At 44.9% G+C, this 25,497-nt stretch overlaps 1 protein-coding gene across 1 annotated transcript in view; it reads right to left on the bottom strand.

Annotated features, from left to right (window-relative positions):
- Nucleotides 1-2,981: 2,981 nt before the first annotated feature.
- The window catches only part of EHD3 (EH domain containing 3), a 30,320-nt gene continuing 7,804 nt past the window's right edge, over nucleotides 2,982-25,497 (bottom strand). Inside the window, exons 3-6 of the mRNA XM_030035510.2 lie at nucleotides 20,496-20,593; nucleotides 7,752-8,164; nucleotides 6,552-6,716; nucleotides 2,982-5,038 (exon numbers count right to left, since the gene is read on the bottom strand). Of these exons, the coding sequence (XP_029891370.1) occupies nucleotides 4,511-5,038; nucleotides 6,552-6,716; nucleotides 7,752-8,164; nucleotides 20,496-20,593 (1,204 nt within the window). The 3' untranslated portion in view covers nucleotides 2,982-4,510. The remainder of the gene's footprint in view (nucleotides 5,039-6,551; nucleotides 6,717-7,751; nucleotides 8,165-20,495; nucleotides 20,594-25,497) is intronic.

Below are 25,497 nucleotides of genomic sequence, written 5' to 3'. Positions count from 1 at the left end.
ACATCGAGATAAACAATAGCAGAGGAGGAAGCTATCAATGATGCAAGAGGTGTAGCATGTTCCGAGGTGAACTCTGGAGAAGCTTGTCCCTGGCTCCTGCTGGGCTTGTAGGAACACTGTCACTCTATGTAAGGTCAAATGGCCTGTAACTCCGTGTTCCCCAACCAAAGGTTGTTGTCATAAGGACAAAGCATTAAGGCATAACATGGAGAGCAGGTTAAAAGAACAGTTTCCAGACCTATATCTGAATTTCATTGTTGTATGAGGTTAATGTTGGAACTTAAATGATGGAAAAACTGATTCTAACCTTTTCTGTTTGATTAAAAATCCCTCTGAAGTCCAGCATGCTGGCTAAATTCCAGCTCACAGAAGTAATTGCCTTTTGCTAAACTACACACCTCCTGCAAAATCTTATTCAGGGAACTTAGTGTAATTACTATCCCTCCCATCAAATAGATGGTTGTATAGCGCTGTTGATCCAATCTGCCTATCATGTTCCACAGTAGAGAGAACTTAATTTTCAAGAAACCCATATATTAGCCCATATAGCATGTAGGTACAGATTTTTCTTCTCTAAATCCTTCCCAGAAAGGAACAGAAAGAGAGAAGACCAAATGCAGTTCCTACTCAAGAGAAAGAGAAAGGACCTTTTTGTTTTTCTGACCTTGTGGAAGCTCTTCTGTCTAAGGATGGGTAGAGAGGGGCATGGGAAGATCAGAGAAGCGAGTGATACTGATACGTTCATGTGATAGAATCCCCCACCCACAGACATGAGCAAATGAATAGGTTCCTCTGTATAACTTCCTGGGGAAACCTTGTTCAGTAACTGAGAACTGCTCTTGGAAAAAGGAAGCACTGTTGGACACAGATAATCGCCTTTGGGAGCGGGGCTCTGTGAACCCGCAAGAACATGCACAGGCTGGAGGGCTGCACGCAGAGCCTGAAGTACTGGCGGGCTTGGGAAATCGCATCCTTGCCACAGATGTGAGAAACAATACAGGTGGCTGGGATTGCCCAAATAGTCATAACTCTGAAGGGGAAAAAAAAAAAAGGGGGGGGGGGGGGGGCGTGTGTGTGCAGCTGCTGTCTGTGGGAAGGGGATGGAGAAATATATGCATCTTTTCATGGCCATACTTGAGACAGGATTGCGTGTATTTTTGTATAGAGAACCTCAGGGTGCTTGAGGTTTGGTGTGGGGTTTTTGGTGGGTTTGGGTTTTTTTTTTTTTTACATTTCCTGAAGAGCTTAGCAAATGCAAAATGTGCTGGATAGACTTATCTGAATATGGAGGACTATTTATAAACTGCTCCTCTGCACAGCCTCTCATGTTGCTGTCCTGTTCTCTCTGTAACAGGGTTGCTTTGCCTCCTGCCTTGCTGCTGAACCACAGTGCAATCACATTAAGTAACTGCATGTTTGTCACTAAAATGCTTGTGTTGGTCTTTGCCCTCCAGCATGACTGGGGAAGTTGCACTCTGACAGTGCAAGTGGTTTCTGAGGAGTGTTGAAAGAAAACCCACATGCCGAAGTACTGCGGTGTTGTTTTGTGCACTTGACCTGTGCTGGCAGAGCTCTTTGTGCTGCTGTCCTGCTGGCAATTCTGAGTGAATCCTGCTGAAACATCCCGGAGAGGCTGGCACGGGGACATAAAGAGCAGGAGCCTCTGCACGACGTGCAGAGCAGAAGCAGGAGCTGTGGCATGTGCTGTAGAGTGCTGGCATGCCGTAGCCGTGGTGTGGGGGGCGACCGCTGCTACCAGTGACACAGAAAAATCTCTCGCTGTTTCCTGTTTAACAGCAAGCCTTTTTTGAGATAGCTGAAGCACAACCACAGTCAATGCAATGAAAACTAATCTACTACGTGAGTGTTAACAACAGGCTAGTGGTTTGGTTTGTGAACTTGTATGCCCAAACGATCAAGCACAAAAGGCTTTGTGCCCTGAAAGCCATTTGATACCTATTGCAATGAATTTTTGGCCTACCTCAGCACCTTGCTGGTGTATACTGGAAAAAGATTAATAGACCTCACCTTCTCCCATCCCCTTTGAGAAAACCAGTAATCTGCTTTTTGAGAAAGTGTTAAATTTCAGCGTGACATGATTGGCACAAGCAATATGCTGTATGAGCGGCCACCAGGAAGTCATGCCTGCAGAGAGGTAGGGGTGACTCGGGGTGCTCTGTTCAGCCTCAACCTGGAGTCAGATGGATACAAATTCCGCAGAAAGACCTGGACAGTAATAGCAGATGTGCACACTGTAATGATGGTTAAACTGGGGGTTACTGGGTAGTTGAACTGGAGTGGCATACAGTCTGCTGACTTCTCTCTAAATTTGCATTTATTGCTTCTTGCTCTCCACCCCGATTTCCTCTCCCCTCCCTCTCTCTCATCTTGTACAAATGCTAAATGGAAACTCTGCCACCAATTACTGCTCACACCCTCTTTGAGTGCTTCCCCAGCATTATCCTAACTGCTCTGTCTTATTCAGTGCATCTCACTGTCCCATTCTGGGGATAACGATCACTGTAATGAACATGTAAAGAAAGGGCAATGAAGACATAAGTAAAATTAGAGCCAGCAAGATTTAAGATTAAGGCTTTTTGTGTCCTTTCCAGATCTTGATTAATCTGTAGCATTCTCATCTGTGACTGGCAGGAAGAAACTCTTTCAATATATTCCTTTTCTTAATGAAGTATTTATTTGGTTGTTACCTTGTTCAACATAGGGGAGAAGTGAATTGTGGGTACACTTCCACTTGCTTCAGCAAGTATTGAGGTTGTGATTAGACTGCCAGAAGAGAAAGGAGATGTTGCAGATGTTAAGCAGCCACTCAGCAGTGCACACCCAAGTCTGGCAGGGCTGATCTATACATGCATGTTTTGGGAGTGGGCTAAGGATGATTTCCTCATTCTGTTGCAAGTAGAAATAAGCTTTTTTTCTTTTCAGCTGCATTTCATTTTGCTATGTAAAGAAATAGACAGATCTGGCCTTTCTTTTTTAATAATGTTTTAGGACCAGGGTACAAAAAAGGTTAATGCATTAATTTTTAAGACAAGTGATAAATGTACTGCAATAAGCACATCCTACATACACAGAATATATTTCTCTATATAATATGAACACAGAGATATAAAATAAGTTATACTTGTCTTGGTTTTTCATCACAGTAGGAGCTCAGCTTATATAAAGTGACAACAGGAATTGGAACAACACGCTGCTCTGAAGCAACAACAAAAACCAGAAGAGTGCCTGCATGTGTGTGTGTGTGTTTGGGAAACAAAATAGGAAATCGAGGGATTTCTGTCAAAATTGGGTCTTGAAAACAAAAATTTCACAGAGCATGAAAGAGGGGGGAAGGTCTCTTGGCCCAGGGTAGAGGTTCTGGAAGGGAATCAAGTGATTCTGTGTGGTGAGGAGGAGGGTGGGTGAAGGCTGTCAACATCTGCTATATTTGTGGGGGCACAGGCAGTAGAGCAGGCTCTGGCTGCTGCCCCACTGTGTTATCTGATCTTATGATGGACCATCTACCTGACAGTGCAGGGTTCTTATCTTTACAGCAAGAATGGGACCTAGTAGCTTTCACTGTGCACGATGAGAATAAACATATCACTTCACAGGAATGATAAACACCACCATTGTTCAAAGAGAAAACACCATCCACTGGCTGTGAAATGTTCAGTGAGCCTGGGAGTGGTGTTCTTCCCTTCCAACCCACCTGATGTCTGCCTCTAGTGCCCCCTCCTTCTGTTTCCCTTAGTGGGGTTGGTTCTCTTGGCCATGCCTGCAGAACAAATCTCCCCCAGGGATTGAATGGGAGGTAGAGACGATTGGGAATTCTTAGTGCCTGTCCCACAGTGAACAATGAGGAACTCCAGGTGCCCAGTTTAGAGCTGTTTCAGATTTTTTTTTTTTTTCTTTAAGGACAGGGAAACGCTTGTAAAATTTGCATCTAACAGTGAATCAAGGTTCCTAAAATTCTTAACTCTGGGGTTTAGTATCTAGTATTTTAGTGTAGGCTTATGTTAATTGGGAAGTGCTCTTTTTAGTTTGGCCAATAGCTTGGAGACCTTGTGGTTTCCTCTTCACTATCAAGATCTCAGTCTGCTGAAGTTTGTGAGACCCATTAAAGAGCAGAAGGTGCAGCCAAAGCTCAGGAGTGATGCTGGCAGTTAGCAGATTTGTATTAGTGCCTATTTTACTCTCAAAAAATGTGGCCCACTTCAGTTTTTCTTCTACTCCTCCTTATGAGATTCTCCTAGTCTCAACATCCTTTCTTTACCTTCATATTTACAGACTACACATTAGAAAGCAGGGACATTACACTGGAAGAGTTAATTGCATATTATCATGAGGAAGGATTGGACTTTTTTGTTCTGCTTTAGTTTTTTTTCTTCATACAGCAAAATAGGTATAAATCAAAAGGTGATCTCACATCTAAAGGTATAATTTAAGTAAACATGTTTTTCTAGATCTTTTTCCCCCTTCCCTTTCCCTCTCCCCTGTAACCTTCTTCTCACTCTGCTATTTTCCTTTTGGATGGAGGGAGGAGATGGGAAGGGAGCTCATTTGGCAGCTCATGACCCTCCAACTTGACTTTAATGAGATGATTCGCCAAGGCAAACTCCTCATCATCCAGCATGCCATCTTTGTCGATGTCAGCCAGTTTCCATATCTTGCCCAGCACCGTGTTGGGCAGCTTAGACCTTACCATCTCCTTCTTTGCATTGGCACCAGTTATTTTACCATCGACAGGCGAGAGTGTGTAGAAGATCTCATCGTACATGGGCTTGTCCCTGGCCACCACCCACTCGGCATCATCGATCCCTTCACCAGCGCCTTCACCATAGCCATGGCCGAATGGACCATGCAAGGTGCCCTCGAAGGCTCCTCCCTTCACCATCTGGGTTGGCCGCTGCGACTCTTCCTGGCGTACGAGCACCATGAGCTGGGCGATGTCATTGGCCAGCATGTCTTCCACAGTCTCCAGCAGCTTGCTCTTCAGAGGCTGGAACTTGCTAAAATCCTGGGCTTGCAACTGGTCCTTAAAGTGGGACAACATAGCAAGAGGTGAGTGACATGGCCATGCACAGTGCAGTAACAGTGGAGAGTGGGATGCCTGTCTCTGGCTCTAAAAACTGCTATTGCAGAGGAGGAGTGGGGAGCTCAGCATTCCCTCCTCTGATAGCCCTGCTCCTCAGCATGTGATGGGGTCTACCTGGCTGGCCTTGCTCTTACTTAAATCCTCTTTAAGCCCTACAGAAAATTCTCAGCTTACAAAGTGGGGCAGACATGGTACAAAGAGGGGAAGCAGTTTACTCAAAGGCCTAGATGATGGCCGTATGCAGATAAAGACTCCTCCTTTCCAAGCCACATAGAAGCAATCTTCTTGAAGACCAAATTGTTCAAAGCAAACTGGTTGTGCAGCTCTTGCTACATCCTCCAGCCAAGTGCTCTGCATTCCCTTCCGCTCTGCACTCTGGGAAGGAGATGTCACTCTGGCAAAAGACTATTTTACTCATAATCATGCAGTGCATCTTTCAGATGCCATAAAGACAGTAGCATGTCTGTAAAGAGGTAAGCATGTCTTTTACAGCATGGCTCAGTTTCTGTAATTTTCACAGCTAAGCAGAAATGCTTTGAGCAGGGCCTGCAGATAACTCTCTTCTAAAAACTGCAAAATGATCTACAGCTTTATCCGTCACCTTCTGCTTGTTAAATCTACACTATTCACTCCTACTAGATTGGTATAGTTATTTTTAAACACACATTTTAACAAGCAGTGAATGGTATCTTCTATTGGATACACTCCACAGATCTCATTCCCAAGAACTTATGGAAAATATACTTTAGAAAAAAAAAAAAGAGCAGATGCTGTGCTCTCCATAGGGAGCGAGTAATGACTTCAACAGCTAGCAACTCAGAACAGGTTTCTGCTTGGACTGAAGCCACGCAGCAATGTAGCAGTGTCCAGCATTGTTTGAATATACAATACAAGGCTCTGATCCAAGGTCCTTTGAAGCCTTTGACTTACACGAACACTGGGTCAGGTCTTAGCTCTGCAGAACAGAAAACCTGCTTCTCTGCCTAAAATAGAAAAGGGGCTTTAAGTTTTCACAGCCTCCTTTCTCTCTAGAAACAAAGACTGAAGTAGATGACAAAAAAAAATACAGCTCTTGGAGAGGGGCATATGTAGGCTTTTTGGGATATAGCTTTCCTTTTAATATAAATTAGCAGTATTCTTAGGCCTGAAAAATCTGCAAATGGAACCTGGAATTAAAAATAAAGAAAACACAGAAGAAATAACTTGCTGTAAAGTGCTATTCAGGCAAAGATTTGAGAAATGAAGGCAGCTGTAGCTTCACATGAGCTCTGTGTGCAAAAAGTGTTCATGCCCAAATATAGCCTGCACATATTTCAAGGCCCATTTCAACATTACAACAGGCCCTTCCCACAAGCAACATCAATGTCTGTGTGGCTTCTGTCGTATTCCCTGCAGTTACTCTAATGCTCTTTCCTTGGGTGTTTGGTGCTCCAGCCAAGACACCACTGCTTACCTGCATCTTTCTCAGATTAGGGAAGTCTCCTGGTGAGATCTGATGCTCCCGTTCAATTCGGGCATAAATCTCTCCCAAGTTGTTAACAAGTTCTTTCTTTTTATTGTCTTTCCCAAACATTGAGGGCATTTCCTTCTTTAGGGAACTGATGATGTAGGCATGGACCTGAAGGGCATTAAATGATATGGAATGAAGACGACAAGTGTTAAAGAGCACATCAGAAAATTCTTCCCAGCAGAGAGTATCTGTGCCTAGGACTCAACCCCATCTTATTGTACCCTGGAGAGCAAGCTCAGCTCCTCAGCTTGCTTGTGCCTACTGATGATTGCTTCAGGGCTAAGTGTCGCTCAGCTGTGTGCTCTGGCTGTACTGAGACAAGGTGAAGACAGTGTATGAGTCCTGGGCATGCAGAGACTAACGTTCATATGCACTTCCTCGAGGGATGGTGTGTTTGTTTTTTGTTTGTTTGTTTGTTTGTTTTCTTCCACTAGGCATGGCCTTCCAGGGAATAGTCCCTTCCCAGTCCAAACCAAACATACAGGTTTTGGAGCTCTCTAGACTTTGTTTAATGTTTTAGTACAAATACCAGTTCTTAACTTATGTGACATTCTGGCTGAGTGTTTTCTCTTAGAAATTAAGGCGCTTGCACAGAAAGCTTTTTAGGGATATTTTGATCTCTTTTCTCAATTGATATGGGGTTCTTCCTTGTATTCTGAGGGGCTTCATTCAGCTCATTTCAAATATTCAGAGGTACGGCAGGCTTATTTACCATTCTTGTGAGTCTCCACCTCCTCTCTATCCATCTAAGCCAGGTATCTCTCTTGGCCAAGAAAGTTTAAGGCAAAAGACCTAGAGCTTACCAATTCCCTTGGTGTGTGATTCTGACATACTGAATTGGTCCTAATTCTCAAGTTGCTACCACAGAGCAATTGCCTTCCAGCTCCCTTCAAGTGCTACCTGCTTTGATCTGTGGCTTTCTTCCTCACTCTGGCCTATCATGATTGACACACCAGACAAAGGAGGTGCTTTCTTCCTTGAAGTGCATAGGACTAATATGCTGGGCCTGAGTGAAATAGGATGGGGAAAAAGTTGGATCCACCAGCTCTGCAAGCCAAACTGGCCAAAACCACTTCCCCATAGCCTGCATAATGCAGACAGCCCAAAACTGAATGCTTGGGGGTGTTCTGTGCCAACACCCACCTTGGCCAGCCGTGCTCGCTTGATGAGATCATTCAGCTTCCTCAGGGCTGCATTGCGGGGCAGGCTCTGGATATCCCTGAACAGGTCCTGCTCCTCTGCCTCAAACAACTTGCGGTTGTCAGGGATGAGCAATGGATGGGACCAGAAGGAGCCAATGTAGACCCTGATGACCTCAGGAGTGTTGACGATCTTTCCCAGGGACCACATGAGGGCACCGTATACTCGCATCAGCTGTTGAGTCTCTATCTGGTCAGCCTTGTTGAGAACAACTCTCATCTTGTCCTCATGATTCTTCAGGGCCTTGATGACCTCAGAGAATTCATCAGAGATGTCCAGCTTGTGCGCATCAAACAGGAGAATGATGCGGTCAACCCGCTCTGCAAACCACTCCAGTACAGCAGCAAAATCATAACCTGCAAGGGGTGGAGGAAAAGCAGAGATGCACATGCATGGTAGTAGAGAAGCCTACTTGCTGTACCTGAACTATGCCATCTGAGGGTAAGCTTGCAAAGAGGAAGCTTCCCCAGTAGATCAGGTAGCTTGATAAAGGAAACCTGAAACATCATTCCTTGTCCCAAAGAAGGTGGAGATGAGGCACTGCCCTTCACGCTGGAACGCCCAAGATGTGCGCAGTTAAGGATAGCTCTCATCATCTCCACATGAAGAGATCACCCAAAGAAGTCCTGAACTTGTTCTACAGACGCTTCATTCAAATGCATAAATGGGGAAACTGCTATATTCAGAGAGCTACTGCAGAAGTCTTGCATGTGGCAACAAGAGAGGTCTAGTTTCTGAATTACTGGCCATCAACATAGCCTACAAAGGCTGTAGAAAGCTGGATAATTGCAGTACTTGCACCCAGACTGGTTTGAGATACGTATCTCTACTGCTTAATAACTTTCAGGTCTTGTCTAGTTGTGTGAGACTAACTTTGTTCCATCCAATTCAAAACCTAGGATGCAAATAACCTGCCTCACCTGAGTAATCATCCTGTCATACCTGCTGCATGTGCACAAAGCAAAATGATTTGTGTTTATTTTGCTAAGTACTTGATGCTTAAAGACAGCATTGCTGTGAACACCAAAGTGGACTCAAGCTAGGAACAGTGGGTTCAAATTTCACATGCCTCAGAACTAAGGATAATGGATGCACAGTGTTAGACTTGGGTCCAGCTCTGGGCAATACAGGGCATGATAAATAGTGTGTGTGAAGATGTTTTTAAAACAACAGCAATGACAGCAACAAAATGACCTTTCCTGGCTCTGTGGTGTTTTTTCACTGTCTTTAAAGCCTCACTGAGAGACTGGCACTCTCCCTCTGCTCTGTCAGGCTCTCCTATGGGGTTATCTGTGTTGCCAGAGTGCTGCACTCTGATAGGAGAGATCAGGACAGAGCATATGCTGTTTGCATTCAAATCCTTTAACATACTATTTTAATCTTGGCTTTCATGAATAAATGTATGATAATTAGTTCAGTGCTTCCCCCCCGCCTTTTTCTATTTTTTTTTTTTTTTTTTTTCTTTCTGCCCTCTCTAAAACCTAGAGGGCAACTAGTGTGTCCTAGTCATTAGATCAGAACTACAGAAGAGACAACTGCTGAGCTCTGATCTTGATTTTTGCCACTGGCCTTTTCTCCCTTGTGACTATGCAAACTGGGTTGAAATCTTGGCTCTCAAGTCAGGAGTTGAAGCCTGTGTGAACTTTCTCTTCAGCTGGATAAACTGGTATTAACTGTTTGCCACTGAAAACTTCTATACAACTGCAAAGTAGTATTATGGGCAGTGTTTTGCTTTGGTGAATTATAGTTTGCTCCTTACAAGAAAAGGAGGGGGGTGGGGGGTGCTTTTGGATGTGGACAGCTTGCCCTGCTCTCTTCCATGGGATATACAGAAATCATAGATGGAAGAGACAGATGCTTGTCCCACCAATGGCCTTCTGCTCACTTAGGACACTGGTGTCTACTCTAGCAGCAGCAAGCAATGCTGGGCCCTAGCTCTTTGGTCAGCTACGTTTGATGCTGAGAACTTTAGAGAATTCAGAATTAGTATTACCTCTGACAGAGACCTGCTGAACATTCAATATATTATATTGGTATCTGTATATCTTGCCCAGTCTATGTGTCTGACCTCAGTAAAAATCACGAGTCAGACCGTCTTACAATTGAAATAAGCTTGGTCCTGCTTGCTTTCAGATATTAACAGCCTTTTAACCTTAGATGTTCTCACTGTAGGGAGCTCACCTCCACAGGTCTAATTGTGTATCCACTATAAAGCTACACATGCTGACTCCTTCCCAAATTGTGCTCAGAGGCGCTGGCAGCAGGACAAAGTCAATGCCAATACCTCATTTCATTTGGACTGGGTTCAGGCTGTAAACTGTCCCTCTGCAAGCAGATCAATGAATTTGCAAATGGGGATGTCCCCACCCCATCCCCAACTTTGCTAAGCATGGCATGCATACCCACAGCTAATGTTCAGTTCTGTCTGGGCTGTACTGGATGTCATTTAGCATGGCAGGATAGTTTATTCTTCATATGCAGAGCTACACAGCTTGCTTTTTCACCATGGAAACAATGAGTCAGGGCGACTTTGTTTGGAGATGTTTATGCATTTAATCTTGTCAAATCTCATTGACTGAAATGCTTTCTTGTCAAGCTGGCACGTGTTTGAATTGCACCATGACTACTTCTTCCAGCCCTTTTCTTGGGGACAACGAGGGGGAAACAGTCTCATGTTCTCTAGGGCACCTTGTAATGCTACAGCGATGTCCTGTCACAGATCATGTGGACAGTTGCCCTCTGACAGTAGAGGAACAGCTACTGCTAGGTTCTCTGTTGTGTTAATAAGGGCTGGGATGAGGTGGGGCAAGTGTCTGCACCTGACACTCAGCCCACCTTTTAGTGATTCAGTAAAAGTGAGGACTGATTATTTAAAAAAAAAAAAAAAAAAAAGTGGTATTGTAGTTTTGGTATTAGCTGAGGACTTGGGAGACTGACCTTAGCACTTTGATCTGCCCAGGTCTCAGTGTTTGTCCAAAAGTATCTTTAGGTGCTTAGCTCTGATTTTACCATGTGTTAAGCCTGGATACACAGAAGCACTTAGAGCCTATCTGTTCTGTGAGCCTCTCTTTCCTGTTCACAAACAAAACTGTTGCTCTACCCAACAAGAAGAGGGAATTAATATCTGCTCAGACCTTTTGTATGTTCCCAGCTGCTACAGTAACATACAGGGAGTCTTGAATGTCCCTGTGGACTTCATTAAATGTCTAGATTGATTAGCAGACTTTCTTTCCCAGCTTCTTTGGTTGTTCAGAGATGTTCTCCTGACAGCTGTCCTGCGTATCTCCATTAAAGAGAGAACAAAGCCCTGGGGAGTAACATGTGGTGATGTTTCAGAGCAGTCACAACAGCATAGCCTCATCTGCATCCCATGCTGGGACAAAGGCCCAACACACACATTCCTCCTGTATGTCCTGCTTGCTTTAGCGCTTAGGGAATGTGTGAGACCTCTCCTTTTGGTGCCCAGCTAAGCAAGAAACATCTCTCTGTGTGTGCAGTTCTACCAAGTGCTGATCGCACCTGCATTCTCCTGTATGGAGGTACTTGGCAGGAAAACCAAGGTGTAAGTGTATGTATTTTGTTCTTAAGTGACAGAACGCTTTAGGGGAAAAGAGGAAAATTATCATGAGTGTTGTACTGTTCCTTAACACATAGAATGACATGTGGAAAGGGCAGGTGGGACAGACCTCTGTTCACAACTATCTACTTGGGAGTCACTGACTGTGATGCTGTTTTCTCACACAGACAAGTACCTGGAGAATTGCTACATAGGTGATTCATAGGGTTGACTTTTTAGTTTTGCTTTTAACATATAAAAGAGTAGATTGTTACTGAAGCATTTGGATAGCTGGGTGACAGTATAAAACTCTAAGGGCAAGCTATTAATAAAGATGTTTAAAATATGAATGAAATAATAAAATAATATTCAATAAAAAATGAATTTAAGACCTTATTTTTAATGTTTAGTTCAGAGCTTTCATTTTCAGAGGACTCTTCAATAGCATAGAGAACTCAGGACATTTTGCCTGACTCCAGCCAGGGCTGGAGGTACTCAACACCTGAAAACACACTAAGCTCATTCTGTAACTAAATCTAAATGTTATAGCCTCACTCCAATTTCCTCCTTGGCAGTTTATTAGCATGAGCTTAGACCAAGAACTGATCTTGATCTACAATCAAATTAGGAGTTTTTGAAGTGTCCCCTTGCTCATTCCACTGCAAATGCATTATATCTCTTTACACCCTCTCTTAGTGTTGTAGTGTTGCTAAGGCCTCTCACAAAAGCAGCCAGTTACTATATCTGATTTGGCAGCGTTTCAGTGATGGGTGAAGTTATCCACATAACATAACACAGTTTTATTGTGAAGTTACAGGGCATTTGGGAACTCATCTGCTTGCCAAAGCTGCAGAAATGCAAAACCATTATTACAGGGATGTTCAGACAAAAATGTAAAGGGCAGAATATTTTGTTCAGTAATTCCTGTCTGTTTGTGGTTGCACTTGCATTTCTGTTGAAAAATACGATGCATATTTAAGCATTCTCTAATATCACTGATGCAGCTTCTTTTGCAACCTCCAGATAAGGTGGACATGAATAGAAAATGAATCCCAACCATGCAGTACTAGGAGGACCAGATGAACATGATAATAATTTTCTTCTATCAGATGTTTTTTCATGGGACAGATTTCCTTCTGACAGCATGAAAAGGATTCAACAGATTTAACACAAAGCTGACAAGTCAGCAGGACTGTCAGTGGATTCAGCCTACAGAGAAAATGATCTTGCAGACACCCTGCCACCTAGACTCCATAAGGCAGACTAGCTTAATGAATACTTGTCTGTGCACTATTGGAATACCTGGCAGCATGCATTTCACTAGGATCTGGCAGGATTATGCAATTACATTTCTGTCGAGTCAGACCAGGCATAATACAGTCTTTATGCTGACTGTGGGAAGATGGATGATACCTGACCCAGCATAAAATCTGCCTGGCTGTAACATTTTTAAGCCAATTTAAACCAGCCATGAGTGTGCATGTATTGGTTCAGCATTTCTCACCATGTAGCTACACTGGTTTGTTGGTTTGGTTTTTTTGTTGTTGTTTTTTTGTCTAATAGTAAGCACACTACTGGATTTCCTGTCTTGTAGAACCATGGGCACAGCCTGTGTGGTAGTAGAGTTCAGGTGGGATGGAATGGGAACAGTAAGATCAAGAAATGCTGAAAAACCTAAAGCTGCTGCTTTGCACCAGGTATCTCACAGTTTACTCTCACTACTGCTTTAAATAGCACTGCTGGTTTCAGCACTTCACCTCTTTCCTGCTGAATATTAGTCACTGGGAGCTCCCTTCTCCTCCTTCTAAAGCTGGTGTTATCCAGAGACTGAAAACTCACTAGATCGCAGCCCTCTGTAGGGCTGAGTTTTATGGCTGTGTCCCTATTTGTCAACTGATAGATTGGCTCTGTGTGTCTGAAGATAGCATCAGAAGATAGGATAGCTGGCATAGCAAACACTGACTACCCAGAGAGGGAGCAGCTCTTGGAGATGAAATGAATGCCTATTCCAGGGAGCTAATGACTTGATTAGAATTTTTAAATTGAATAAGAGGGTTTGGAGGCTTAGTCTAACTGGTCACAGTGGTGTCCTGCCTGAAAGCCCTTCAAAGTCCAGGGAAGAAGACTATGTCATGGCAAAACAAGCAGGCAGTCCACACTGGAGGGGGAGAATGTGCCAGGAGGGGCAGGTGTTACCTGAGTGACAGATGGCTGTAAGCAAAGGAGAAGGCAGGCAACACAATAGTCAGAAGAAGAAAATGAGGGGAGAAAGGGAGGGGGAAGTGACACATGCCTTTGAGGACACACAAAGCAAGTGGGAAGTAGGGTGGGTGGCTGTTGTGAGACCCAGGGAGGGATGGTGCAGTGGAGAGAGGAGGGTGCTGGGGAAGAGTATGAGAGATGAAACAGCTGGGACTGGGTGGAAGAACAGTGATTTGGGCAAGTTTCTCTCAAGGTGAGGAGCTGATGGTGCCAGCAAGGAGAGGACAGAAGGGAAGAAGACAGTGAGGGATGGGTATTGGATATACCTCACTGCAGCTCATCCTAAACCATCTTTGTAAAAAGCTGCCATACTCCTCTCTGGAAGTGGCTGCCTTCCAAGGGGCTATAAAGAGATTCCTGTAACGTACATCTGTGGGTGTGTTGGGAAGTAGACAGAAGTCCTTCAGGATGAAAAGATTTCTATGAATGTTACATGTCATAATTTCTAGAGCAGGCCTCAGCTTGCTGATTACTTCTGTCTTTGACTATACTCAAAGAAATAATCTGTCCTGGAGCTGCTGATTCACAGCACTAGGAGCTACATCCTCCAGCCAGTGCTCTGCACCTCCTCCCCCTCAGTACCAAGAACCAATAGAAGCATTACATACATTTTGGAGACTTAAAGGTTTCCAAAGCAAAGGCAAAAGGACTCAAAGCACAGCAAATCTGCCTATGTTCTCAGCTAGGAAAGATGGGTGGGTGTTGGATTTCTAATGCTAACATTTACGTTAATCAGTACCCGGAGTGGCAGACTGTGTGGCCTTTTGCTTTCATTTTGTTTACTGCAAGGTTTCAGGGCTGGGAAGAGTCCAGGAGCCTGACAGGGCTCTTGCTTTATGTCAGTGGAAATTGAGTGAAAACTCACTAGGCATATTCAAATCAGGTGGAGTAAAACTGACAAGAGCATTGCCCAGAGCAAAGTTTCCTTATTAACAGCCTGTTTAGCTTCTGTGTACACACAGCAGAACTTGTCCCCTCTACCCTTTACACGTTTATATCTTTGTCATTTGTGACAGATGGACTGACTACTTCCTGGTACTTGGGCCAATCCTGAGAACAGTTTCTAGCCAGATTTTGAGACTTCAGAAGGCATCTGAATATAGGCCAAGTTCTCCAGAGAGGTCAGTGCACAGCAGTGCTGACGCATAGCTGGAATTTCAAGGAAGTTTCTTTACTATAGTGTCCAAACATAAACTGAATTCTCCCAGTACACATAGTTTAAATCTGGGGAGAAATCATGTTTGAAAACCTGGCCTGAAATGGCCATCAGTAACTGATAGCTACCAGCGAGCAGGAAACACAGTCCTTCTCCATTGTTACTCAGGATGGTGATAGAATACATGATGGGCATAAATAATGCAAATTGATTAGACAGTGATGGGCATGACTATCTTTCCTTGATGTAATAGATACTTAGCATATTTCTGGAGTGCACAGTGGACGCTAAAATGGACAAATTGAACAGCTGTTCTAAAAATCAGACTTGTTTGGTAACACAAATTAAATGCTTGCTATACATTAACAGGAGTAAAAAAAAAAAAAAGCCCAGCCCTTTATCTGTGCAACTATTTAATCTCGGTTCTTCTGCATTATTTTTTTCTCTTCCAGTTCTGGAACTGCAAAATATAGCAGTATTTCCAACTCAAATCATGAAGACAGCCCCTCTTCCTGAACAAAATCATGTTTTGGTCTTCCCAAAACCCAAATATAATCTCGAGTTTTTGATTGCATCCTGCTTTCACGTCAGAAGAGTTAGGCTCATGGCTTCACAAATTTCTATGAATAAAAAGGACGAGAACTGTGTAGATTTTCTGCTCATTTTTGCATTGCTCTTAGAGGAAGTGCAGAACTGTGTGACTGTAGGAGCTGAGCCTTTCAGTGGAACAGTATGTGTTTGTGACGACTGTGATAAAATCAGTCAAGTTGGCAGAGCGGCTACTGCACTGCAGTAATGGAGGTGAACTGCAAAGTCAAAACTAACCAGTGCACTTTCACCCTCCCAGGCAGAGTTAAATAAAAAATATAAGCAAACATCAGCAGTGGGGAGTATTATAGCAAATATTTGCCTCCCTTTTAGAGGCTTTCAGGGTGGATGCTTTCAGTTGTGTATCATGCTGTTGCTAGCACACATGACAAAACTCTTCGGAAGAAGTATTTTCTTGCTGCCCTTGTACCCTAAACAATGTTGCATGAAGTGGGAGAACATCAATTCCCTTGGTGTTTGCCTTTCCCTTCCAAGCATGGCTATTTGAGACACAGTCAGTCTGAGAGCTCTGCACTGCCGAAGACTGTTGCCATTAGCATTTTTCTTCTCACTGTCAGGCTGGTAAGTGACTAAATATCCCTGGTGCTGAAGCTACTGGTCACTTGGGAATTCTTCATTCCCAGGAGACACAGCAAGGCTAGTGTTTTTTTCCTTGGCTATGGGAAGCCTGGGCTACACTGCAGCCAGCAGAAAGGAACTGGGTGGAAGGCTGGAATAGCGCATACTGGAAAGAAGCCAATGGGGAATGATGCTGCCAGTCCTTACCTCCTGGCTAGGACCTTGTGCTCACTGCTAATGCGGGAAGGGAGGAGGCGACAGATACAGGGTGAAGATGAACTAAGTGTTCAGGATATATTCAGAAAGTACTACTCTGAAACAGGGATCAAATACAACTTGGCCAGGGCATCACTGAACCTGGCAGCCAGCTTAGCTCAGGGCATGTGCAGGTTGAGATTGACGGTTAGCAGAGCATGTAACGCTCAGCCCCCAGGGATGCCACTGCTACTGAAGTGCATGAGTTGCTGTTACCAGGTGGCTCAATTAGCATGGCAGACTGCACAAGATGATGAATTATGAGGAAGTCCTAACACCTGCCCTGGCTCTGCTGTACTGCATGACCTGACCTGCAGGTCTCCCATTTGTCCTCATTTATTTCAGTACAGTCATCCCTTTCGCATCTTCCCTCCCAGCAGCATGGCCTAGGCTTATTATGTGACACCAGAACAGTGTTTTGCAAATGGATGGCATCCGTATTATTATCAATTTGTCAATGCAGCCAAGACTCTGCTGCTTTGGTACAAATACCTCCCCTATGGGCATCCTTGCAGCCTGCTGTTGCCTCGTGCTCAGCTGCAAACAATAAAAGAAAGGAGGGACAAGGTAATGCAATGACTAGTTCTTTACATGTGGACATAGATCTATGTCCCAGTATGTGAAAAACACCAGAAGAGAAATGGCTGTTCTCCAGGCAAGCATAATACAGAAGCAATGAAGGGCAGGATGCTTTGGGCCATGATGTCCTAGGAACACTTCCCACCAGGCCTGTAAATGAAACCTGTATATCCTAGGGGTCTAGCTACCACACCTGTGACACCATGGGTGTCCACCACGAAGAAGTGCATGAGCCACAGGAGCTCAGTAGGACAAATCACTGCAGGCAGCTCCTTGGCTACACTTTTTAGCAGAGCCTGAGAGTAGCAGCAGCTGTGTCAGTGCTGGTGATTTCATTGCATGCTGAGGGGATGTGGACTTCAGCTATGACAGACTGCATCACCCTCAACTGCTTGACAGGCTTAAGCCTGCAGGTCTGCTACTGGGAAACTTCATGGGCTCTCTGTGAGGGGAAGGTGGCACTTAAGACCATGTAGTGGTGTCCTGGAAGACAGCCAGCACAGAGCTCTGTTTCTCAGGATTATACAGCATTCCTTGGAGGAAAGCTTGCTACCCATTTGCAAAGCCCTGCTGCTGGCTACACGAGGCTGACTGCTGCTAGTGCTAACACTGGTACGCTGGTCCTTCTGCATGCTTGCTGTCCATCAGGGAAGGGATTGTCTTATCTGTCACATTAAGTCTTCCCAACAGCAACAAGGCAGTGAATTTAATTCAGAGTTGAATTCAGACAAATAAAAAGCTTCAGAACCTGGTCTTGGCCCCTGAATCATTCCTTTAAACCCAGTTTCCTCACTCCTGCTCCTTGAAACACGGATGCAGTAACAGGAACAGCTATTGCCTTGAAATTCAGGGATATAAGGTGGCCTTCATGGATTGCTAAGCTTTGATACCACAGTATTCTGCCAAGCTGGCACTGTATAGATTAGCTAATGCTCTTGACGTCTAATGGGAAAGGAGACAGACTTGTGATGTTCCCAGTGAGAGGAATTTCCTATTTTTAGAAATGCTGCTGGTTCTCATGGGATGGGCAGGCTGGGAAAGCCTGCCACATCTTACGCATCTTTACTTTTCCCCTCAAATTTGTGAGAGAAAGCTGCTTTACTATCTACTTCCTTCCCTGACCTTGTATCACAGGTACCCCAGTCTGAGGGTCTTAAAAACCTACTACTAGCAAACAACAGGGGTAAGAAGAGCTTCCCTGTTCCCAGCAGTTAAGAAACTTCAGTGTCTCTTGGGAAACCTCTGTAAGACGCCCTCAGGTCTTGCTTCATTCCCAAGTGAAATCTGAGCAGGCTGGGAAGGTATAGAAGGGCAGGAGCATTTTGTTGTGCCAGCAGTTTTCAGCACTGTCTTGTTTTCTGCCTAGAAACCACATTATTGCTCTATCTGCCTCCAAAACCAACTTGCTAATGAGGACAGCTGGCTCGTAAGCTTGGTGGCAAAGGCACCAGCCTCACCTCTTTTTCCTATTCCTCTTCCATGGGAGCTGGGAGGTAAGCCCTCCCTTTCAAACATCAGCTTCCTTGAGATAAGCTCAAACCAATGCCTGGCAGCAGCCCTTCCTAAACATAAGCACCTCAGCACTCTTGACTCTTCCTACTCCCTGGGCTGGATCCCCTGCAGACAGAAATTGCTGGAGTTCTGTCAGCTTCAACAAAGCTACATTGATCTAAACCAGATGAGGATCTTGTAGCTATTGTAATCTTGTAGCTATTGAAAGGGCACCTGATGTGGCCCATGTGACCAGTTTCAGGCTGTCCTGGACATAAACAGCAATGCAGTGAAATCCCACCTACCCTGTACTTCTAACTGTTGTGATTAGGTCAGTTGACAGCCAGGTTGTGACAGCCTCCTTGTCTGGCTGGAGGTGTAGCAGACCAAATTCCTGGGATGGTAGGATGAGCAGGAGATGGCTGTGCTCCATCTAGAGTTCTCACCTCCCAGCAAAAGGGTGGAGTGACCACACACTGTAGTCACAGGGCCAATGCACAAGCACTTAATTGCACTAAGGGCAGAAAAGTTGTCCAGGAAAAACCTGCCCCACATGCTGAGACAGGCCTCCAGTTCTACAAATAGGTATAGTGTGCAAAAGCTTAGAGAACTGGGACTCCCTTTTAGCATTGTCTGCTTATAAGGAACATTCCCTCAGCTGTTCCCAGATGTTTGGAGAAGCGTTACTGGCTTGGGTCAAAGTGCACCAGTGACTTTTATAACAGTGCCAGTACATTTTGCAGGAGGATATTTTTAGTACTGGAAATACCTGCAAAATAGGAAAATCTTGCAATATATGTCAGGATTTGAATTGGTGAGGAGATTCAGGAAAGGGGCTATGGAATCTTTTTTGGGACTTGAAATAGGTCCATTCTGACTGGCATACAATTTATTTATTTATTTTTTACAAAAATATTTTCTCCTAAGCAAGCTTTCTTCACAGTGATAGGTCCACAAGAGAACTGGTTGCTTTCAGTGGCATTTTTTGACTGAAAAATATTTACACCATGTTTATCTCCACTTTTAAACACCTTCTGCTGAAGGGAGGAATGCCTGCACAGCATGTTCTTCAACCTTCTGATGAAGGCTTGTGCATCTTGTTACCTTTTGTAGACTGCCTGGAAGGAATTTATGATCCCCTAGCAGTGCAGAGACCCATGCTGAAAAAGCTTAATGTGAGTTTTCAGCTAACTCTAGCTGTCCTTTATAGCTTTATTGATGCTTCTTTAGCTAAGGTCCCCATGGTGCAAGATCCCAGTAAAATAAAGACCTAGCTCTGTGCAAGGTGGCTGCTCAATTAAAAGAGAAAAGGAAGTTTCCAAGAACAATTTCAATGCAAGGAGCATTATAGAAGTGGGAAAGGCATGAGTCATCAGAAATCTTACAGGACAGAACACCAAAATATGGGAAAGGCCTCAGCACTTTGGGTAGAGCCTGTGCTGCTGAAACTTAATTGTGCATTGTTAATAGGCAGTGTGAATGAGAACTGATCTTCTCAATCCTGAATGCTGCAATTACTACTCTTGGCTTTCTTGCAATGAAATGATGCATAGCTACCAGCTTTGTCTAAGGAACCTGCAAGAAATGCGAGCTATGCCACCATTACCTTACAGAGCAAGAAAGCGAACACAGATGTTAGTCTTAAAGCATCAGGATGTTGCCCACTTCAGAGGGTCAGCCTGAGACACTTAGAAGTTCACTAAGAGACTCTGTGCTATTCATCAGATCCATTTAGCATCCAGACTCCCCACTGCAATGAAGAACCTGGGTGCCAATGGCTCTTAAGCCCAATCCAGTCCTGCACTAGATTTAGGAAGCCTGGACAGTGCAAGCAAACTGCTAGGTCAGCTCAAAAGAAACCAGGTTGATTGCCATGGGAGCCTTGCCTATTGCTCATCAATAAGTCACTGAAAGCAAGTGTTTCTGCAAAGCAGATAAGTATAGATTGACTCTTTCCGATGGAAATCTGTTCCACTGGGAAATACTGGACTGTGACACAGGTACTGCTGACCTTGTCAGCAACCTTCCCTGAAAGCATTTCAATTCTCTATAGCAGATTGCAAATCAAGTCCAAAGGGACATTGGTAAAGTCATGCTGTATCTCTGAGAGGCTCCTACTAGTGTTTCTGTCTACAGCTTGTACAGCTTGAGGCAAAACTTGTATAGAGTCCCTTTGGTTTTCACTACTGACGTTTGGAAGAAAAGTGAACTTGAGACTTACCTCTGCTAATTCTCTGTTTTTCTCCAGAAAGGATTCCTGGTGTATCAATGACGCTGATGCTCTCTAACACTGGATTAGGTAGCTGGGCACAAACGAACCTGTGTGAAAATACATGTGTTTAAAGTAAAAGCAAAAGGTATTTATGATGTGCTGAACATCACAGGCAGCATGGGACAAGCCAGGCTCTGATCTCACTTACAAGTCTTCAGTTGGAGCTTGGAGCTACTGTTGATTTAAAGAAATGAGAAAGAAGCCAGAACCAAGCACTTTCTCTGACTATTTTGCTGCTTCTGGAACATGGGTCTCAGTCATGACCTATGACAGGGTTTTTATGTGGCCCCCAAATTGTGAATTATTAATGAAAATGTGGAAATCCAAATGTTTTCATTTGCTGTTTAGATTTTAGCAAGAAGTGGTATTTGTTTTTCTTCACTTAAGCGTTCCCCTGCAGAGTCCTGAACTCAAGTGAACTGAAGTAACTCGTTTAAAAAAAAATAATTAAAAATCAGCAACGTTGCAGGATTTTTGTTCTCTTCAAATCTGGTCTTAGACAGAAAGCGTGCTATTCTTGTGACACGGAAATCCTAAAGCATCGGCAGCATGACTTCTCAAGGGGTCACTTAGTCTATCCTCCTGCCTCAAGGCAGGATCAATCAGATATTTGTCTAAAGTGTTCTTCAAATCCATAACAATGCAGATGCACCAACATTTGCTGGAAGTCTACTCCATTACTTACCCTTACAGCAAAACCTCTTTTTCTTAATGTCTAACCTAAATCTCCCATGCTACAATGCCTTCCAGTCTCAAACACAGTAAATGTGGAAAATGATTTATTTTTCCCCTCTTGTCACAACGTATACTGTTGCCATCCTGTCTCCCCCCAGTCTTTCCTCTAAAGAAAACAGGTTGGTTTTTTTTTCCCCCCCAATCTCCTTCTGTTCTCTCTAGCTGCCTTTCCAGCTCATTTCTAAATCCCTGAAGACCCTTGCAGCTTTCCTTTGGGTCCTCTCAAACTACTCCACATATTTCTTCAGGCATGATGCCCCAAGCTGACGTGGTAATCCAGCTGTGAGCTTGCCAGTGGTGAACAGAGTGGATGGATTGCTCCTTATCTCTTACATATGACAGTCCTGTTTATGTATCTCAGCAAGATGTTTGCTTTTGTAACAGCAGTATGACACTGTGGACTTACATTCAGTTTGTAATTCACTCTTCCCCCCTCTGCAGCTCCATTTCTGTGTAATTGCTCTTTAGCTAGTTGTTCCCCATCTTGTAGCTATGCAAATGACTGCCTAAGAGGAGTAACTTGTGCTTCTTGTAGTGGGTTGCAGCTCATCTATTTCAGTTGCTGGTAACGCAAAGGACAGTAAAAGCCTATCCACTTACATGGCTCCCAGTAGCATTTCAGGGATAGCCTTTTTGTGATGGCATTCCAGGAGCTATAAATATGTGTGTGTATACGTATGTAAGCATATTAATAGGGTGGTGTGACTTCCAGGCATAAAAAACACATTACTGTGGGAGGAAGCAGAACCACATAAAGGATGGGGGTTGGCACAAGGGCCACTAGATGCAGTCAAGGCAGACAGAGCCTTGAAGCGCTCTGAGTGGCTGGTTCTGCTGAAGTCCCCACAGCTATGAGCTCCTTCAGGCTATGCTACAACCCCACCCCAATTTTTCTACTTGCATGACTCCAAGAAGATTCTGACAAGAGTGAATCCTCATGGGTTAGATGAGTGTCTTCTCTCCTAAGCTGTCCGCTATTTCAGACCACATATTACAGCCTCTCTCTCTCACATCTGCAGCTTGGTAGGTTGCAACAGGGAGCATTTCTGAATGTGTAACACCTCATGTAGAAGCGGGGGACTGGCTTGATTCTCCTGTTGAGTGCCAGGCAGAGCAGCAGAGAACAAAAGGCTCAGGAGGTCATGTTATTCCCCTGTCCTGCCAGCCCATGTTTGCTCGCCACTGTTACAGCCCTGAGCATTCCTTGTGGTCTAATATTAAATGGCTCAGGCAAGGGGATTTTCCACCAGTTTCTCTAGGTAAAGTACTCCACAGGAGATTTCAGATACAAGGTCAGAGGCCAGCATGAGTGAGTGCATTCTGGTTCTGTTGGCAAGGTTGTTAAGGCTGCTGCCTTCCTGCTGTCCAAGCAGAATTGCAGGATCTCAGGGAGCATGACCTAATTCTGCATGGGCCATATGAAGGAAAGAATGTGCTGCCAATCTAGACTTCCACTACCTCTACAGGTAGAGCATGGGGGTGAAGGAGGAACCTGTTATCTGTGATGTCTCCCGCTGTTTACACCACAAAAGCAGGGCTGATTCCACCTTAGCTTCCCAAGACAGACTTTGGGGGTGGGAGGAATCTTGCAACCAAGCCAATGTGATATGAAAGTAATGGCTGAGATTCCTGATTTTGCTCCAGGCCCTTGGTGCCAAACAAGTCCTCCTGATAACAAGGTGCAACCTGCAATTTCTCTGCTGGGATCCCTCCAGAGCTGGGGTACTGCCAGCAGAGTTGGAGTGAGGAAAACAAGCCCTTCTCTCAGTACCCAGGAACCACCTGGGGCAAGGAGAGGCAGACAAGAGACAGGGTACTGCAGAGCTGCTACCCTCTTTTCAGCCCTAGGCAGCTTGTCAGCCTTATCTCTGCCTTTAGCAGAATGCCCTTCCTTAGCCAGGAAGGTATGGGCAGGCACTCCATCTCCTGGGAATGAAGGGATGGAGGAGACAGGCTCTGAGCAGCACAATTAGTTGCTGCCTCTCAGCCAAATCCTGACTACCACTCTTCCCTGGCTTCCTGGAAGGCAGTAGATCCCAGTTTCTGCTGGGAAGGGAGTACCAGCTGAGGCTGGATGCTCACTCTTTCTGGTCCTCCGCTTAGCTCCTCTGGAGCAGCAGGCTCTGCACCCCAGATGACACAGTGCCATGGGCTGCCACCTCTCAGCCAAGACCAGCATGGTCTATGTGAATGCTGCTGCCTTGTGCTGCTCTGTTCCTTTCCACTGGTGCCCATAGCCAGTTGTTACCTTTAACCATCTACGGGTAAAGCAGACTTGCCCAGGGTCACTCTCTTATCTCAGCTTAGAGGGGTGGCTCCTGGAGATTACCTCCCTTCTCCAAATTTCCTGCTCACAGCCTCCTAGCTGAGGTCAGTGCCTTGGCATACACACAGCAGCAGCAAGATATGTGCAAGGCAGAGACAGCTCTGCATTGTCTCTTGCCAAGAAGCCAGGCCCACAACAGGGGTAAGTGTGGGTGGCTTGATCCAGTCCAGTGGATGCACCCTGACTTATATCTGCTAAATTTCTGGCCCTCCGAGTCAATTCTTGCATGTGCTTAATTTCCTAATTAGCTGTGATGCTCACACTGCTGAGCTAGTCCCTCTTAGCATGTCTTCCTCTGCTAGTTAAGAAATTGTTACCCCCTTTTTTAATCTGTCAGCAGAAAAGGGGTTAATTGGCTGTTTTGGCTACTCCCTGCATCGCTAGCAGGACTGCACTTCTGCTGCTGCTGAGTCACTGCTGTGCCCCTCTGCCCTTCTGTCCTCACAGGCACACACTTGACTCCCTCCTCGCAGGAGAAGGAAGAGGAGCAGGAGAGTAAGAAGAGCACTGCATGATACAGTGAACTAGGCTAACGGACACAGAGATCCCTTGCTGTATTAGGAGCAAATTGCATTCAGGACACATTAATCAGTCCAGTTCAGGAGCATTTGCTTTTTTGCCCTCCATGCGTGGCCTCCTTACTCCTGATGTTGCTTCTCCTCTGCAGTGAACTGTCTGCTAGCTGTAGCTGTTCTTGGCTATCAGCAGAGCTGCTCTGAATGATGTTCTCTTCATCCGCTATCTCCACACTCCAGGCAGGAGGCCTGTTATTTTCTTAGGGCAAATAATCTTTCTCCCCTGATGTAGGGAGTGGGCAGTCACCTGACATAACTGTTGGCCAGGTGCAGATGTTCTGGGCCCTACAAAATATTGAAAACATCTCAGAGTCTCTCTGGTGCAGGATCATGTTGATGTATTTGAATGATGAGCCTGTGTAGTGACCAGATACTGCTTCCAGAGGCTCTGTGAGGTTCTCTGCATAGTAGCAACTCCAGCTAGGTTCCTCTTCTCTCATCAAGCTTCTCCCCGTGTTTCTCCACAGGCCCCTTTCCTGTCTCACTGCAGCTTACACCAGCACTCCTGTGGTCAGTGCTGGTAGGAGATGATGTACTCTCTAGGTAGACACTCTCTAAGCTCAGAAGTTAGAAAGCAAGCCAAAGCCCAGCTTTCCTGGTTGTTTGGCTGAGCAGCTGCCATGTTTGCTACGTCTCCCACACTGTGTTAGCAGGGAAGGCGCCAATGATGGGTGTAGTCGGTCAGTTTGTTCCCATCTGCCTGCTGTAGCACAGTTTGTGCTCATCTAGGATATGGGTGTGTGCTGCTGGCTTCCTGCAAGGCCTAGATCCAACTCGGTATGGTTGGGCTAGGTCTAGGGGATGGAAAGGTTACATTCCTCGTGTCACAGAGCCACTGTCCAAATCCCCTGCTACAGTTTTTTTACGGAAAGATATTAGAGCTGTCATCAGTTTGCACCTGAGGTTATATGTATAGGGCATTAGAATGGAGAGAGCCTGGTTTTGTTACAAGGGGGGCATTCAAGCAATGTTTAAAAATGCAAGAACGCAGAGATGCGCATATGGTGCCAGTTCCACTTCTCTACTAACTCTAGTGGCTATGTCTGGTTGGACTATTTAATTTCAGGGCACTGAACTGATGGCAGAATGGAAGAAGTTAGGAATATAAAAGCAAGGGAGAGCAAAGCATAATAAAGAGATTTACCTCTAGACTCCTACAGGATGAGCTTGACAGGCTGTGCTATGTTTTTTGTTTTGTTTGTTCAAGTAAAATGAAGGTTTGTCCCACTTGAATTTGTTAATCTGCCCTTCACTGAGTGACTGATGTGCACCCGGTAGGACTGGAATGGCTTTGCATCAGCCATGTGGATGGGGA

This window comes from Aquila chrysaetos, chromosome 13, assembly GCF_900496995.4.
Source record: "Aquila chrysaetos chrysaetos chromosome 13, bAquChr1.4, whole genome shotgun sequence".
Taxonomy (NCBI): domain Eukaryota; kingdom Metazoa; phylum Chordata; class Aves; order Accipitriformes; family Accipitridae; genus Aquila; species Aquila chrysaetos.
This window is presented reverse-complemented; position numbering and strand designations above follow the sequence as displayed.